Below are 18453 nucleotides of genomic sequence, written 5' to 3' on the forward strand. Positions count from 1 at the left end.
AGGAATGAACTGAAGACAGCACAGGCAGCCCCTGCAGGCATTTTACCCCCACCGCCCGGAGAGTGGGCCCAGCAGAGGGCTGCCTGCAGGAAAGCGGCGTGTCGAGGCAGCTCTGTTCCACCAGCTGCCAGCACAGCCCGGTGGGCTGCTCAGCGCATTTCCAGTCACATGGTTCTCCCGTAGATCATAGATGGTAGATCGCTACACACGCGGCCAGGGCTGACGCCGTGAATGTGCTCACGGTCAATCTGGAGAATATTTTGAATGAGGACTCTTTCTGTGATTTCCTTCATTCAAACATATGCTTGCCCTTACACACATGAGCAAGCCATGCTCTGCACATCCCAACGAATGAGCTTTTGAAAAATTCAAACTTGCCTACTAATAGTTATCGTTTATTGAGCAGTGTTGTACGCACACTCTATGCGCTAATTTAATCTTGATGGTCCAGCTGAGAGGCGCCGTCTCTATTTCACAGACGAGAAGGGTTAGGACCTTGGCTGAGGTCAGCAGGGAGCCAGGGCCCCAGCCAGGCTGTCTGGTTCCACGTCTGTGCCCCTAACACGGCACGAAGACTCCTCGGGCCTGAGGACGACGAGTCACCCTGGGCTCCCAGGGACAGCAAAAGACACCTGGCATCACAGAATGAACATAGGGATGCTCGCAGAGTTGAAAATAAAGCAGTGGTTCAGGGTCGTCTACACCAGGGGTCCCTAACCCCCGGCCTGCAAACCGGTACCGGTCCTCGGCCTGTTAGGAACCAGGCCACACAGCAGGAGGTGAGCGGCTGGCTCGCTAGCGAACCCCATCGCTTGCATTACCGCCCTCCGTCCGCGGGAAAACTGTCATCCACGAAACCGGTATCTGGTGCCAAAAAGGGTGGGGACCGCCGGTCTACACATTTGTGTGACTCTCGCTCACCCCACATGCCCACGGAATCGGGGAAAGGTTTCGCCAGCTCAAATCCGGGAAGGACTCCTTTGTGTATTTAAGAAATAGACAAGTGGGGAAGCCCCCCAAATTCACCGGGTCCTGGGGGAAACTCTCACAGCGTGTGGGTTCAGTGGGCACCTGTGTTCCTTCCAAATATTGGAGGATTTTACATGAATCTTAACTTCTACCTCAAGTTTTCTTATTTTTATGCTTTTTTATACTTTCTTGCCTTAAAAAATGAATTTGTCTTTGCTTTTTTAATCCATCTTTTTCAAATAGTTTAGAAGTTATGTTTGATTTCTGTTTTCTACCCTATACTTAGTTAACAGTCTTAAGGAAAGATCTCTGCTGTCTTCCTGACAAATACAAGAATGATGGAGTCCTAACTTTTGTCCCCACTCCTGATTGACAGACTGCCTGCCGCTGGTCCTGTCTGCTCTCAGCCACGCGGGTTGGGGCATGGTTATTATTTTATATGACTGTTTAGATTTACCTACTTACCAATTTCTCAGTCCACCAGTCTTTCTGGTAACTCAGACCCTACTTTTTTTGATGGCTTTTGTTCTTACTAAAGAATATTCTTAAAAAAAATTTCAGGTGACGATATACTACTCACTTTTTGTTCCCCTCAGGCTGTTTTATCTCATTCTCATCCCTGAAAGGTCACTTTGCTGGATGTAGAGCTCTAGGCCGCAGCTGGAGACAGCCCACTGCCTCTGGCTCTGATTACATACACTCTGCCGAGTCAGCTGGGAGTCTGTCAATCTTTGTAGGTGTTCTAGCTTTCTTTTCTGGGCGTTTTTAAGATCTTCTTTTTGTCTCTGGTGGTTTGTGATTCCTCTGTGATGGGTCTAAGTGTGAATTTCTTGTATCTGTTCATATACCCTGCTTCGTAAACATCTGCTTCCTAGAGCTACAGAATCTTGTTTTTCATCCGTTCGGGAAAATTCTCAGCCATCATTTCCTCCAATGGAGCTTCTGCTTATTCTTTCCCTGGAGTCCAAGACCTGTTTCATAGACTTTCACTCTCCCCTTACATCTTTTAACTCCTATTTTATATTTTTCATCTTGTCTTTCTACTGCAATCAGGATGATTTTTTCATAGTAATGTCCAGTTCACTCACTCTCTCATTAGCTGTATCTAATCTGATGTAATATTCATTCACTAAGCTTTTACTTTTAAAAAACATTATAATTACAATTTTTATTCACAGAAGTTCTACTGGGTTTTTTTTTTTTTTTTTTTCCAATCTGGTGACTTTGGGTAGTCTTTTGTCTAGATCTGTTGTTGTATGTTTGTTGTTCTTTGACTCTGAGCTCATATATGATTTGTCTCCATCTGTGTGATTCTCCAGGCCTGAATCAGAGACACTCCCCTGAGAGCACATTTCCACTTGCCTCTGCTGACCCCACGGGCACTGCTAACCTGCTCACTTCAGCAAATCCTCAGGATCCTGGTTTAGACTCAGCCCCTCTCCTGCAGCTGCTAAGGTGAGGGCCCCTGGAAAGCAGTGCTGACACCCCACCTTAGTGCCCTCTTCTGTGAACGGGCGGCGGCGAGGCTGAGGGGTTTCCTTTACTTACTATGAACACAGCAGTGCGTTAAAAAGCCGGCTTTATCCAGAGTTTGGCTGTTTTGCAGCGTTTTAACTTCAGAATACTGCCGGAGGTGGAGTCTATGATTTTCATCTAGTTGGCATTTGCCCTCTAGGTATGTACTCATCTCCCACCGTGATACTTGTAAATAACTCACCTGTGTGTCCTAGATGATAGGATTTCTAATTCTCCTTCTCACACACCCACAAAGGTGGCCTTTTATTTAGGAAAAAACCACCTGGGAACTGAAACTATCGCAGTTTATACTATTTATTTATTGCAGTTTAGACTATTTATGGCTGGAAGCACAGGCGGGGCTGCCGCGCCTTGCGGTGGGGCGCACACACCTGGGCGTGGACACTCCTACGGCCACCTAGCTGCCGTCTTCCTGCTCCTGCACTGGGAGGGGTCACAGGGACAGGCACACGGACTCACCACTTCCCATAGGAAGTAACGTGTGTATGATTTTCTCTTCACTGTAAAAGAAACGTGTTCTTATGCTAAGAAGTGTAAACAGCACACAGTATGACATAAGCATGAGTCCCCGCCTTCCTTCACCCCCGGGGTAGTTACGTTTTCTGTTCATCCTTCAGCCTTCTCTAAGCAGGGGTGGCCATACACAAGTGCAGACAGGTCACACACGTGTCTTAAAAGTAAATAAATGCAAAGCACCCTCTGTGCTTTGTTTTATAGCTTCCGTTTTCACTTTAAAATGTATCTTGAACTTGGTTCTCTATCAGGACAGAGAGATTCTCCCTGTTGTTCTTAGTGGCCGTGTGGGATTCCATCCAGTGGACACACCACAGTTAGCTTCCATTAATGGGCATTTAGGCTGCTCATTTTTATATTAGTGTTGTGTTACTATAAAAGTGGCAACGTGAGAATATCTGCACACATATGTACTGTTGCAGATATCTTTCTAGGTTACATTCTTCTTTGGTGGAATATTTAGGTCAAAAAATAGAACCGTTTAAGTTGTCCATCGCTACCGGCAAACTGCCGTCCAAAGATGTGCCCCGTGACCCCAACCCGCAGCGTGAGCGGCCCCCCCACGCCCCCCGTCAGCAGCTTCTAAGTCTCTGTCCAGCTGATGGGTGAAGACTGATTCTGTTCGTACAAATGCACACACATCACAAGGGCGTATTGGTAACACCTGTACACGCCTAAACACATACATTTAATTAAGAGACGGGTGAGAATCCTTGCCTTTTGCAGAGAGGCACCGCAACATTTACACGTAATGACAGGCACCCCCGAGGGTAGCTTCACTGTACTCTGGTGCTGGGGTGACTGGGGGTCTGGTGACCCAAGACTGGCCACGTGTCGGCGGCAGCTGTTAGGGCTTGGTCATGGTGAGCTGACTTCATCATTGCTCGTTTTCAAATACCCAGCGTACCGTGTGAGACCACGTGGAACTGCCACCTCTGTGGGTCCAGAGGCTCAGGGATTGGGACGTCACGTGCTTCAGCCCAGTGAAGAGCTCGGGCCAAACCCCGCCCCCGCTACATCTACTGGCCAGGAGCAGCCCCCGGTTCCTGCCAGGGAGCGAGAACCAGCCCACTGCGTCTCGTCTCACCACCACAGGCGTTCACCCCCAGGGGCCCTGCACTGGTTTGTCTGGGATCGTCCAGCAGAAAGGTCGCTGTCCTGACTGTCCGTGGCCCCCTGATCCCCGCCGTGCACATGCGGGTGGTACTCACGGCTCCAGAGCGAGTATGCAAGGCGGCAGTTCAGCCGGCGGTACAGCTGCTTGTTCACGGGCCAGAGGACTAGTGTGCAGAGCTGGATGGAGTTGATGATCAGCCCACTCACCACGAAGACGAAGCCGATGAGGAGGTGCACGACGAACTGGGTCTTCAGGAAGGCAAGCAGGCCCATGGCCACAGCTCAGTAGCGAGTGCAGGGCCCTTCACTGAGAACGGCCGTCCTGCAAAGACGGGGCCGGCGGTCAGGTGGGGCGCCAGGGACCCAAGGGGTGAGGGGGGCTGCGGGCGGAGGAGGGGTCCACGGTGCTCACGCCAGAGCCCAGATCTGCAGCTACCCACCACGGGGTCCTCATGCCCTTCCCTCCCGAGAGCGACGTACGTACGGGGCGGACGGGGGAGCTGACACATCGTGCACACAGGCATCACCCGCAACATACACACACATGCACACACACACACACACACACACACATTACATACACACCACACAACGTATACACACACGCATAAAAGAAAGGAAGAAAGAAAAGACTAGAAGAAATGCACACAAATATTAATAGTGAGTATCTCTAGGTAAAGGCATGATGGGTAATTTTTCTTTTTTTAGCATCTTACTTAAAAGATCAAAACTGCACACTCAATCTCTATCAAAACATTTCAACTACTGTCTTTTAACTCCCAAGCTGCTGTACCCTGTTTTGGCTGAAAGGCTTTTGTTTTGGTCGCTAACGCAGAAGCCGTGACCCCTCGGGACTCTGCCAGCTTCTCACGCTTCCCTTCAACGCTGGTTTCTTGGTTTCAAAGATGAAGCCAGAAGCTCGCATTTCATGGCTCTACTCGTTCCGCGAGCTGCCCTGGAATCTCGTGTGGACAGAAGCAAGCAGACGGCTGTGACGGAGCCCTGGCACTTTCAGAGCTGGCCACGTCACAGCCTGGTGGCTGCCTGCCTCGACCGCGGCTGGGTCCTCCAGAGACGTGCCCCACGCTCTCTGGGATGCGGGTGGAGTGGGCTCCAGAGGCCTCCAGCGTGGCCACGCTGGGCACACCGGGGCACAAGGGCCTGGCTGCTGTGCCAGACATGAGGCCACGTGACTCCAGAGGATGCCCTCCGTCCGCCCTTGGCCCCCGAGTGGCTGCGTGAGGGGCGGGGGTGGCGGATAAGCCAGCAGCCACGTGGGGAGGATGCCCGGGAGGACAGGGAAGGAGCCGAGGCCTGGCGCCAGGTGTGGGAGTCCCCAGGGGAGCCGCCCCCCCAGGCCCGGGCGGGCCTTCTGAAGCCCGCAGCCCCCGAGAGGCCCCAGCCCCCCGCCTTCGTGTCCAAAGCTCTGACCCCGAGAGGCCCCGAGAGGATGCACGTGCGGCGCTGCACACGCTTCCTGCCACCGCCTCCTAAACTCGCACGAACCCGGGGGACGCCGTCACTGCCCCTATGTGACTGGCGAGCAAAGGGAGCGCAGAGGCTTTGTGACTTGGTCAGGGCCACGCAGCGCAAAGCAGGAGGGCCGGACTCCAATCCCAGCAGGGAGACCCGCGTCTGTGCCCCCGTGGGCGGGGACCCCTCTGTAACGCACAGACTCACACATCAGCCAGGCCAGGCCTGAGGCCAGCTGCCTTCTGGGATCAGAGATAACGGCTTTGACCAGACCTGACGCTGCCGCCCGGCATCTGGACCCGCACCTGCCACCCGGCAGGCTCCCTGCACCCCCGGCCCCAGGAGACCAGGCCGTTCCCCACCCCGCCATCCTGGGTCAGGCACAATAACCGTGTGGGCCACAATAACCAGGGTCCCCAAAAGCCAGCTCAAAGACCGGCCCATCAGCTGTGATGCTGTTAAAAGCAGGTTCCCCAGGTCTGTGCCAGACCTGCTGGAGGATCAGCTTCACAGAGGTATCGCTCACAGGGCACCTGTCAGACTGCTGCCCGATCAAGACAAAGCAGCTCCATGAGCCCCCTAGTCCACTCCCCCCCGGCCCCTGGCAGCCCCTCTGGGCTTTCCGACACCGGATCAACCTTCCTTTGCTAGAGGTTCACATAAAGAGGACCACACGGGATCTGCCCATGGGCCCTGCCTGGCTGCAGTCCAGCCTCAGATGGCAAGGCGGTCTCCAGTCTGTCCGCTCACCTGTTCACCTGCCGACGGCAGCAGGTGTGCAGCCTCTGGCCCCGCACTTTCCCCAGCGAGCCTCTGTGCGGACACAGGCCTTCAGTCGGGAATCTGTTTAACAAGTGCCAGTCCCTGGTCCATCTCCTGAATCTCTGGTCTAGGAAGTCCATCCCCAGAGGGCCCAGAGAGCTGCACCCCCAACTGGAACGGCCCCTCAGCCCCGCTTGGAGGTGAGCCTGGCCGGGGCTCCTGGCTGCAGTCGGCTGTCCTCCCTGGTTGTCAGTCTGTCCCTAATGCCCAGATGTGGGGCTGGTGTCCTCGCTCCCTGTGGGCCAGACCCCGTCCTAAGGCACGTCAGCAGCTGCAGTCCAGGCCCCTCCCACCTGCCCCCACCACGAGAGCACCCAGTGCCCACCATCTGCTTGGACATCGCTGCCTCTCGGCCTACCACCTCTGACCCAGCTGGGCCTGACAGTCTTGATAACACATCAGTCACACGTGCTAACTTGGAGGACCTTCAATGACGGTGCGGGGTGGGGGGGATGACCAGCCCCCCAACCCCAGCAGAAGACACCCTGCTCCCCAATCAGCCCACACCCTCCCCAGCTCTCCCCCAAGCCCTGCAGACTGGCAAGCAGGAAAGCATCAAGTCGGCAGCCCCCGAGAGCACTGGCTTGTGTGCAGCCCATGAAAACATTAAGTGAGAGGTAACATTCTTTGATAAAAGACTGGCAAACCAAAACCAATAATATATATATATATATATATATATATATATATATATAAAATCAGACAATTCTAAGTTGATTCCTACATTTTTAAACCCAAGTTTAAATATGCAAGGGGCATAAATTCTGTCATACTGTGAACTTTTAAACATACAGATCTTCCTTAACTTACAGTGGGATTACATCCCAATAAACCCATCGTAAGTTGAAAATATCTTGTTAAGTTGAAATATAGTTAATACACCTAACTTCCCAAACATCAAAGCTGAGCCTTGCCCCCCTTAAACGTGCTCGGTGTACACTCACATTATCCTACGGTTGGGCAAAATCATCTGACACAAAGCCTATTTTATAGTAAACTGAATATCTCCTGTAACTGATGGCATACTGTACTGAAAGTGAAAAACAGAATGGCTCTCTGGGTCCAGCATGGTCGTCAGTGTACCGGTTGTTCACCTTTGTGATGGCGGGGCTGGTGGGGCTGGTGGGGCTGCAGCCACCACTGCCCAGCATCAGAGGGAGCATCCGACCGCATGTTGCCAGCCTGGGAGAAGGTTAAAACTCACAATTTGAGGGCTTCCCTGGTGGCGCAGTGGTTGAGAGTCCGCCTGCCTATGTGGGGGACGCGGGTTCGTGCCCCGGTCCGGGAGGATCCCTCATGCCGCGGAGCGGCTGGGCCCGTGAGCCGTGGCCGCTGAGCCTGCGCGTCCGGAGCCTGTGCTCCGCAACGGGAGAGGCCACAACAGTGAGAGGCCCGCGTACCGCAAAAAAAAAAACCAAAAAATTCACAATTCGAAGTATGGATTTTACTGAATGCGTATCGTAAAGTCAAAAAACCATAACTGGAATCATCATAAGGGACTTTATACTTTTAAATGTAGAAAATGGGCTCTAAATGCCACAGTGATCTGATAGCCACATCACCATCCATTTTCAAAATACACGAAAGCAAGCTTTTCTTTAAAAGTCAGGAAATTCATTCCCTTTTCTCTTTGAATTTGTATTTCCATTGCACGCCCCCTACAGGATCTCACTGTAATACAATTTATTATGATTGAGAGTCTTTTACCAATCATCTTAACCTAACATTGTGTAACAAAAATATGTATGAATATTTAAATTTCATTTTTACATTTCTTGTGCATAGGCTAAATTTAAGTTTAAAAGCTTCTTCTGGAATATTTGACGAAAATCCACTCCTAAGCAGTCCAGCCTATGTCACCTCAGAATCTGGGCCTTTGGTTGACCACAACGCCATGATCACATCTGAGAAATTTAACAAGGACGTGAGCATATTACCGAATATCCCATCTGTGGTCCCCAAAATGGCCTGTGGCACTTCTTTTCGTCCAGGCCCCGGTCGAGGGCCCGTGCGGCTTTCGATCGCACGCCCCTGTTCTCCTCTGACCTGTAACACGCTCACGCTCCCACTCCCACTGGAAGAGCCCGGGACAGCTGTCCCGTAGATACCCCACAGTCTGACTCTGCTTCCCTGAGACTAATTCACGCTCAGGATGACGCTGGAGGCTCCTGGCTGCACCCACCAGGGGCACTGCCCCTTGTCCCCTTCCTGCCACAGCCTGGTGAAGGCAGCGCCCCTAGGTGTCTGAAGGCAAAAGTTCAGCCTGCTGGGCTCACCCCCCAATCTGATGGGAGACGTCTGAGTTGATATCCACCCCCAACCGCCTCTGACCCCAGTTTCCATCAAGGCCCCTCCCGCCTAACTCTCCATCCTGAGCGCCAAGTGGGCAGAGCTGGCCCGTGACCACCGCCCTGTAACGGGTGCTGTAGGGACCACCCCTGCCTGTGTGATGCACTTAACCTCACGGCACAAATGAGATGCTTCAAAACCGCAGCAACACGCAGCTCTGCCACTGACGTTGCTGTAAAAAAGCTTTTAGAAGACACGTGATACGTCCTAGAATAAAAGAACGCATCTAAGGTAGAAATGATGAGGCATAATTGGTATCCATCCATCCCCCGACACCCCCAAGGTAAGTGCCGTTGTTCCATAAAGTTTTATTTTAAAGTAAAAGACATTGGCCCCTTTTCATTAATACTCAGATGTTGTGGCTGAACTGGCCAGGAAACCTGAGCCCAAGTCACGTCATTAGGTAAGAGTTTAGGTCGTTCCAGAAGCCTGGCACCTGCACAGCCCGGTCCTAAGGGTACTGTGGCCCCGTACAAGCTGCCGGGACCCCACCTTCTCGGGGCAGGGGACGAGGTGCACTCACCCTCCCCAAAGGGGAGACAGAGGGTGGTGCTGCCACTTGGGGACAAGGGGCACAGAACAGAGGCCGGCCGGGGTAGGGGGAGGGGCCGGGCACTCGGCAGAGCCATGCTGCCCACAGTTCCAGGGCAGGTAAGGCTCCCGGAGCTGCAACATGACACGCGTCCCCTGAGAGACAGTGACCGGGGCCTCTCGGGAGCTGCCAGGGCTCTGGTGGGGCAGGAAGGGCCGGGAGCCAGACCAGACCCTCCTCCCAGCTCCAGCACTGCCCCCTCCCCCTGCCCCAGAAGCAGGACCCTCGTGGATCTGACACTGTCCCTCCAGGGCTTTTGCTGCTAGTTCTGAGCCAGTTCCCGTGGCCGTGTTGCTGGGGGCTCAGGGTGGTGAAGGGGAGACCTGGGAGCCAGGAGCGCCTGGACCACCTCCCCACTATCCCACCAAGGGCCCAGCCCGCTGCTGGGCTCTGCCGCCGCCACTGCCAGCCTCGACCTTGGCACCTCTTGTTACAGGTGAATTGTGTCCCCTCACAAGGGTGTGTTGGGGTCCCACTGCCAGCACCCCAGCGTGTGGCTGTGTTTGGAAATATGGTCTCAACAAAGGAAATCAAGTTAAACGGGGGGCACTAGGGTGCGCCCTAATCCAATCGGACCGGCAGCCTTATGAGAAGAGATCAGGACACAGACGTGCACAGGGATGGCCTTGTGAGGACATGGGTGGAGGCAGGGGGTCTACACGCAGCTTCTTCCCTCACAGCCTCCGAGCCCTGGCCTCGGCCTTCCAGCCTCCAGGACAGGGAGAATCGATGTCTGTTGTTTAAGTCTGCAGCCTGCGGTGTGTGTCAGGGCGCCGGAGCAGAGGAGCACAGCTCTTAGAAGTATGCAGGCCTTGTTCCCAGATCCCGTAATTCTGGGCGTGCACAGGCCCCTTCCCACGTGCTGCTGCCCAGGAGGCCCGGGCTCTGCCGCGGACCCTGGCCCAGCCTCACCCTGCTCACGTCCCCTGCACCTGCCTCAGGGCCCGCGCCCAGATGCCCACAGGGCCGGCACTCGTCCCTCTGTCTCTCTTCCTCAGGAACTAGCCCGTCAGGTGGTGTGGTCTTCAGATCTCCTTACCAGGCACACCCCATCTTTGCCCAAACCCCCATCTTTCCAACAAAGCCTTTCCACAGAAACCAAAGTTGTAGTCGAGGGCCCATCAGAGTGCTTCCTTGCTCCATGCAGGGAAGGTGAATGGCTCTCTCTGCACGTGGAAGACCGCTCTCCCATTTACACACAGGGCCCACGTCAGTCCCTCCAGCCTCTGCCAGCGCGGTCTAATCTTACAGCTGGGGGAGCAGCGCCTGATCGGAAACCACTGCACCCCAGCCTGAAACTGCACCCCAGCCTGAAACATCCAGTGCTGTGGCTCTCCACTGGGGCAGAAGCTGGCCGGCTCTGGGGGACGCCACTTCAGCTGCCCTGCTGCCCTGCTCCTGAGATCCAGGGAGAAGCCATCGCCGCTGATAACCACTCTGGGCCAGCGACCTCTCGGAGCTGAGGTCAGAGCCTGGCAGCCTCAACCTGCCCTGTCAGGTCAGACCTGAGCAGGTCTGACCTTGAGCACAGTGGCTGGTGAAGGGAGGAGACATTAAACATGCCCGAAGTGCCTCGTTTTTGATGTTCTGGACACGAAGTCTGGATTATAGGATTCAAAGAACGGTTTGGTTATACGTGATCCAAATTCAAAGTCCATAATGAAGGAGGACCAAGGCTGTTACCTTCCCTTCTTCCTTCCTTTGTTCCATCCACCCACCCACCCATCCATCCACCCACCCATCCATCCATCCATCCATCCAACCATCCACCCATCCATCCATCCTTGCATCCATCCATCCATCCATCCGTCCACCCATCCATCCATCCTTCCTTCCTTCCATCCATCCATCCATCCATCCATCATCTAAATATCTCCATCTCATCTCCATCTCCATCTGCCGTTGAGCATTCACAAGCACACCAGTGTGGCCCACCTGCTCCTGTGGAGATTACCCATGCATGTTCTGTGCTTTGTAAATGGTCTCCCTGAACTAGCCATCCATCCACCCATCTACCCACCCATCCATCCATCCATCCACCCACCCATCCACCTGTCCATCCACCCACCCATCCATCTATCCACCCAGCCATCCATCTATCCACCCACCCATCCATCCATCCACCCACCCATCCATCCACCCATCTGCTCATCTACCCATCTACTCATCCACCCATCCATCTACCCACCCACCCATCCATCCACCCATCTACCCATCCATCCACCCATCCATCCACCTATCCATCCATCCACCCACCCATCCATCTGTCCCATATTTGAGTGCCTGTATGTGCAGTAAGCAGAGCAGACGTGGTCTGCTATGAGGCAGCAGAACAGAAAGGCCACGCTGGCTGGCTGCATGGGGGTGCAAACTGGGGGCAAGCCCTAGGTTTTTGTTTTGCGTGTGAATAGTTCTGTTGTTTCCGAGTCAGGAAACACTGGAGAAAAAGTCTATGAACAAGATTGACTATTGGAAACAAAGGACAGTAGAGAGATAACATTATCTCTAATATTTTTAAAGTGTCTTAAGATAATTTAGGTGGCAACGTCTACTGTTCAGAACATAGCCAAGAATGGGAATAAACCCCCACCGCTTTCTGGGCAGCCAGTCTGCATATCAGGGACGCAGACATGTCACTCACAGGGACTCCTTAGCTCCTAGATGGGCTCCTCCTCACTCTTGCTGTCAACACAGCTGGGACACGTGGGACTGGGTGGTCTCCTGGCCCACGGCCAAGCCGAAGTGCCAGATGAGAAAAGAGGGGGCAGCAGGCGCTGGAGGCAGGCATCCCGCTGACGGCAGCACGAGGGCCCGCGACCGGAGACAGCACCACCTGGAGGGCATCCGGGGCTGGGGCAGCTCGCAGACCCAGCGGCCCCACCATGACATCACGAATGAGAACATAATGCAGCAAATGTTGTCCACCCTGACCGCGCCCCTGCGCAAGGGGGGCCGCGCCACTCACCGCAGTACTGATGGTGGCCGAGGGGCAGAGAAGGATTTTCATGAGTCTAACGAAAATTTTAGATTAGACCAACACAATCCTGTTTTTGAGGTTTAAAGGGCTTGGCTTCAGTTCTTGGGTAAATTCACTTACAGGGACCTTGGCTTTCAATAAGGCTCAAAAATATGACATTACTTTGCTAATAATCATGTGTTGCTGGTCCAACCTCATGAGCCTAAAAATTGAAAAGGAGGAGTAAAATCATCCCTGCTTGCAGCTGGTGGGTTTGTACTGTATAGACCCAAAAGAGTCCACTGTAACCCAAGCGCCGCTACAAACAGTAAAGGCTGACAGCAATGTTGAAAGGGACGAAATTAAAACAATGTCAGAGTCAACATTCTAATAACGTTCAATAACTAGCTCTGCCTGAAGTAATCAGGAGGCACTAAGACAACAGAGAGGTTTCTTTCTTTCTGACTTAACAGATCCAGGTCGCTGGCCCCAGATGGTTATTTGGGACAATGGAGCAACCTAGGAAGCCATGCACTGAAGATGCAGCCTGGCAGCTCCGCCCACCGTGGTCATCTGGGGCCCAGGCTGCCAGGAGCCCTGCCATCTTCAATGCATGGCTTCCTGCGTTGCTCCATTGTTCCTCTCTAGCAGGTAGAAAGGGGTAAAATTGGAAGTCCAGGACTAGGGATTTCCTCTAAAGCAAGAGGGGTGCAAACTCACAATCCAAGCCCTTGGTGACCAGAACGATGAGGACACAGAGCCCTGTTGTACGTCCAGGCCACCAGAGAGTGTGGCCCAGTGGGCACACCTCCACGTGAACACACAAAAACAGAAGACACAGTGGAGAAGACCCTGTGTACATTTGCAATAAAAAAGACAAAATACCTAATCACAAACTTCAGAAGAAATAAACAGGTTTACATGGGTAAACCTTGGAATATCCGGAAAGAGACCAAAGCAGAACTAAACAAATGGGAAAACGCTGTGCGGCAGGGGCAACACTGCCCCCTGCGGTCACGCCCTGGTAATGCAGCACTGTTCTCCCCATCAAGATGGGGGGTCGGCTTCCCGGCCCCCGGAACGCAGGCTGGCGACAGGGCTCAGCCCTAAATAGACTGGGGTGGGCCTTGCATCATACGACTGACTCCCGAGCCTGGGCCTTCAGAGCCCTTGCAGCTTCCAGTGCACCCTCCAGGCGCCAGAGGAGGAAACTCGGGCCAGCCAGCTGGAAGGTGGGCCCACATGGAGCAGAAATGGACCCACGGCCCCAGGCAGGCTGCCGGCTGACCGCAGCCTTGCAAATGACCCCAGGTGAGACGAGCAGAAAGCCGCCCTGCTGAGCCCAGCCCAAAGTGCTGACCCACAGCTGTGAGCTAAGAAAACAGTGGTTGTTTTCAATCACAACCTTTTGAGGTGGTTTTTCAGATAGCGATACATAAATAATACGCAAGCCATTCTTTCTAAGTTCATCTATAAATGTAATTGAACCCTAATTAAAATACCAACAGGTCCCCCATCCCTCAGCCCTGGAGCTAGAAATGCTGATTCTGCAGTCCACATGGAGAAACAAACAGGAAAGAAAACCAAGACAGCCATGAAAAAGAACCAGGGAACAGCCTGCAAGATACGATCACGCACAACGAAGCCTCTGCTATCAAGAGTGTGGACCTGGTCTCCGGGAGTCCCTGGGCACCTAGAGCAGTAAGCCTGCAGCCGCTGGCGGGAGACTTGGAAGCCGTGTGGCCTGAGTGTTGCTGCAGGCTGAGCAGACGGCACAGGACACGTCTCACATGACCGGCTTTCCTTCGCACTTGCCTTTAGGCAGGCCTGTATTTCTACTGTATGTACAATAAATAGGATACAGTTGGGACTTCCCTGCCAGTCCAGCGGTTAAGACTGCACCTTCCAACACAGGGGGTACGGGTTCGGTCGAGCTAAGATCCCACATGCCGCACGGCCAAAAAAAAGCCAAACAAAACAAAACAGAAGCAATATTGTAACAAATTCAATAAAGACGTTAAAAATGGTCCACGTCAAAAAATAAATCTTAAAAATAAATAAATAAATAGGATACAATTAACTTAAAACCATCACTGGGCTCATGAAACTCTTTTGGCATTCCGTATCTCTCAACCAAGGGGTAAGGAAGGTATCATGAAAGGATGTACCAAACGGCCCCTCCAGGCCTCCGTGACAAGCGCCTCTCATGAGAGAGCTCGGCCATGGCAGCAGCGCTCATCCTTGGGCCCTGGGAGGGGACCCCCGGCCCCAGATCTAAGCCATAAAGGTAACGCTGTCCCCAGTTGGAGCGGCTGCTCCAGGGATGGCCCAGTTCCAGGCAGTGGGGCCTTCAGGGGCTCCCAGGAAGGCGTCTGCTTTCCTAGACCAGAGACAGGCCCCCCCCCCGCACCGTGCTGCCCCTCTGCTCCTGGCCCTCCTTGAGTGAGTAAGGGGCGTCCATGGCAGCCACGTCAGGAGCACGAAGGGCCAAGCAAGGGGAGAAAGGACCCACGCTGTGGGCGGCGGCATCGGCGAGCAGCCGGCAGCTGCCACAGCAAGAGGCAGAGGGGACACGAGTCTCGGCTATTTCAACCACCACTTCTGTTGCCTGCGGCCCAGAGCCCCGCCCGCGCACCCTCACCGTTGCTGGCACTGTCACGCACGCAGGTCTCGCACATAACACACGATGCTCTGGCAAAGCTGGCTAAAGGGATGCCTCGTGTTTACGTGCGACACCAGCAGCGTCACTCCTGAAGCTCGTGCCTTTCACGTGTCGTTACAAGCTGCCTCAATGACGAGTTTCCTGAAAGACCAACGTTACGGGAGAGCCAATGTATCACGTTACCTGACAGTCTCATCTGAGACTCTGAAAACCCTGTCAAACTCCAGACAGGCCAGCGCCGTTGGCTGCAGAGGGGCTGTGCAGGCTGGCGGGGGAGGGCTCTGGACTCAGGACAAAGGAAACCGCCCATATTTCCGGGTCCCATCGGAGACACCCGGGGCATTGCTGCAGCTAGCGAAGGCCGGACAGATAACTGGCTGCCCAGGCTGAAGGGCAGGGGCCACGCGCAGCCAGCACTGTCCTGACCGCGGGCTGCTGGAGGAGCCTGATGGATCAAAGGGTCCCCAGGCCCCCAGGCCCCCTCCAAAGGAGGCCAAAGCTCCCTGCCAGGCTAGGAGAAGGGCCTGGGAACTACAGACTGAGGACAAGGGTGGGGAAGTGCTGTCATGTCCCCAGGGGGCTTTCCACTGTGGAAACGGTGCCCCAGGCAAGAAGGGAGGGGCGGCTGGGCGAGGAGGGGGGCTGGGGCAGAAGCCCAGGGACAGACGGCCACAGGCCACGGTGAGGAGGCATGAGAGGGACCTCGGGGCCCCACCTACCCCTCCTACCAGAGCTCCAGAATCCTCCGTCTTTCTGAGGTTGCTCTGATGGTTTTACTGGCCCGAGCAGTGGTGAGGTTTGCGGTGCAGGGTGGGAGGGACGTGAAGAGCTCCCAGGCCTGATGACTGCACAGTAGGCCTGTGACAAGCCTCTAGGCCTGAGGACACAGCGGGCGCCCCTCACACCAAGGTGGCTGCCTGGCCTGTACGCACACGTGCACACATGCGCACACGTGCACTCACACGTGTGCACGTGCACACGTAAAACAGGCACAGCTAAGTTGCCTTGGATGTAACTTTGTGACAATGATCTGCCCTTTATAATAAAGACGTTTTACTCTTAGAGAAACAGACGGGAGTTTGCTTTATAATTATTCAGTAAATTGGTTGTTAACGCAGTCTTCTGCGCGTACAATATATTTCACGATTTAAAAAGTTACACCGAGTCCTGGTGTTCCCTTAGGAATGCAGAGAGCTTGTCACTCCCAGCCTGCAACAAGATAAAGCCAGACAAACTGCAAGTTCATGACTTTTCCTGACCCTATCAGAGATGTGAGGTCACAGGACAAGCAATTAACAAAAAATGTGGAGTGAGGTGGGCGCCTGCAGGGGGCGGAACTGAGCCCCGGGTTCCTGGGGACAGACCCAGGAGGAGCTGGTCACAGGAGGCCACGCAGCTGGGGAGGGCGCGAGGCCCCAGAGCTGCCAGTGCGGAGGGAGTCTCCCCTCCCGCAGGCTTTTTCTCCATGACTCCCAACCAGCGTGACTGAGAGAGTCTGGGAAAAGCTTCTCCTACACAAACTCTAGAATCTATAGGTAATTGACAGTGCTTTTGAAGTAAGCAGAACACAAATCTCAAAGGATGAACAAGGCCACTTACAAAGATTAAAAAATGTTGCCACATTTGCCATTAAAGAGGCATCATGTTTCACACACTTAAAAAGATAAGAGTTTTAGAAAGGTAGGATTGGGACATTGGGATTGACATATATACACTAATATGTATAAAATAGATAACTAATAAGAACCTGCTGTATAAAAAATAAACAAAATAAAAATCAAAAATTAAAAAAAAAAAAAAAAAAAAGAAACGTAGGATTCAAAATGGAGTAAACACGACGGGTTTCAAATGTCCACCTCGGCCTCTGTCCAGAGGACAGGAAGAGCCCGCTTCGCGGGTCCCAGAGCAGCCCCGACCCAGAGGCGTTCGGAAGCGGTCAGACTCACCCCAAGTCGGAGAACGAGGGTCGCCTGTCACTCAGCAGTCTGCCTCTCATTTGAGCTTCTGGCCAGAGCAAAACTCAGAGCATCTCAGACATGCACCTTGTGAAGTCCAGGATGGTTTCCGAGAACATTCATCAGACGTTAGGTGGAAACATTAGGTAGAAAGTGAAACGAAGACTGTCACGAACGCCGTGCACCCACCTGCTGCACACGGCCTGACGCAGAGCAGAGGCGTCGCCCCGGGACCCCGGGACCGCGGGACCCCGGGGCCCTGGGACCCCGGGACCCTGGGAGGCAAGTCCTGAGTTCCTCCTCCCTTTCCTACCAGTAGCCGGACTGGAAAGTGGCAGACCTCTGTGGTGGGGCTGGACAAGCAGCCTCAAGGCCACAGGGCAGCAGCCCACTCCTGCCCCCAGAGCTGCTCCATCCCCACTTGGCCCCACCTGGACGCTCAGGTGGTTGGTTACAAGTCCTGGGCAGGGCAGGCGGCGCTGGACGCTGGGGAGACCTCTCCTGTGCATGGGGGCCAGGTGCCAGGAACCGATGGCCGCCCCCTCCTTGCTGCATCCCCACAACGGAGCTTCTCACCCTGAAATCAGTTTTTCCAGTACAAATGGGAAACGCTAGTGGAGTCTGATGAGATTTTACGGGCAGTCCCACTGGCTCCCTCACACCCTTTTGCGAAGGTAAGAGGTGATCTATAAACAGACAGGTCAATCCTAAATTCTTCCTCACTTCATTTCCTTGAACATGAATTCATCCCTTTCTCAGGCTTTGTCTTTCTTCTGTTTTTCCCTCAATCCCCAGAAGTTTACGCCAAAGCCCTTTGTTCTCAAGTTTACCCTAAGGATGCCTCTCCATAGCAGGCAAGGCCGACAGCAGCATCTGAGGACGGCTGGGTCGTGGGCAACGTGGGCGCATCCGGGGGTGGGGCGGGGGAGGAGACCCGAGACCACTGGACGTGACGCCATCAGAGGCCTGCAGGGCGCCCTAGAAAGAGCACGGCCGTATCTGAGGAACAGGCCTTGCTCTTTGCTCTTGTGGGGGGAACTAACCTCTTGCTGTGATCACTTTCAGATGACCCTGCTCGGGGAGGAGAGGTCAGCAGCTGAGGGGGGACGGCTGCCCCTAGGGCAGACCTAGTCCCACAGTATCCTTCCCTACAAGTCGGGGCAAACCTGCAGCAATCAGACTGGCTGCCGTTCCGCCCCGATCTCACGCAGCACCCAGCACTCAACAGAAACAGCACAGGAACTGATGACGAATCCTGTAGGTGAACGTACCAGCCACACATCTCCCACTGATAGCCCCATTATGTAAGGTAACATATCTACTTCCAAAGATATGAGTTATAACAAAATCTGTTAATATTTAAAAGGCACAATAGGGGCTTCCCTGGTGGCGCAGTGGTTGAGAGTCCGCCTGCCAACGCAGGAGACACGGGTTCGTGCCCCGGTCCGGGAAGATCCCAAAGGCTGAGGAGCGGCTGGGCCCGTGAGCCATGGCCGCTGAGCCTGAGCGT

At 54.0% G+C, this 18453-nt stretch overlaps 1 protein-coding gene across 1 annotated transcript in view; it reads right to left on the reverse strand.

Moving 5' to 3' along the window:
• The window catches only part of AGPAT3 (1-acylglycerol-3-phosphate O-acyltransferase 3), a 24637-nt gene extending 20154 nt beyond the window's left edge, over window positions 1-4483 (reverse strand). Inside the window, exon 1 of the mRNA XM_007452497.1 lies at window positions 4230-4483. Within this exon, the coding sequence (XP_007452559.1) occupies window positions 4230-4407 (178 nt within the window). The 5' untranslated portion in view covers window positions 4408-4483. The remainder of the gene's footprint in view (window positions 1-4229) is intronic.
• Window positions 4484-18453: the final 13970 nt, after the last annotated feature.

This window comes from Lipotes vexillifer, unplaced genomic scaffold, assembly GCF_000442215.2.
Source record: "Lipotes vexillifer unplaced genomic scaffold, Lipotes_vexillifer_v1.1 scaffold545, whole genome shotgun sequence".
Classification (NCBI taxonomy): domain Eukaryota; kingdom Metazoa; phylum Chordata; class Mammalia; order Artiodactyla; family Lipotidae; genus Lipotes; species Lipotes vexillifer.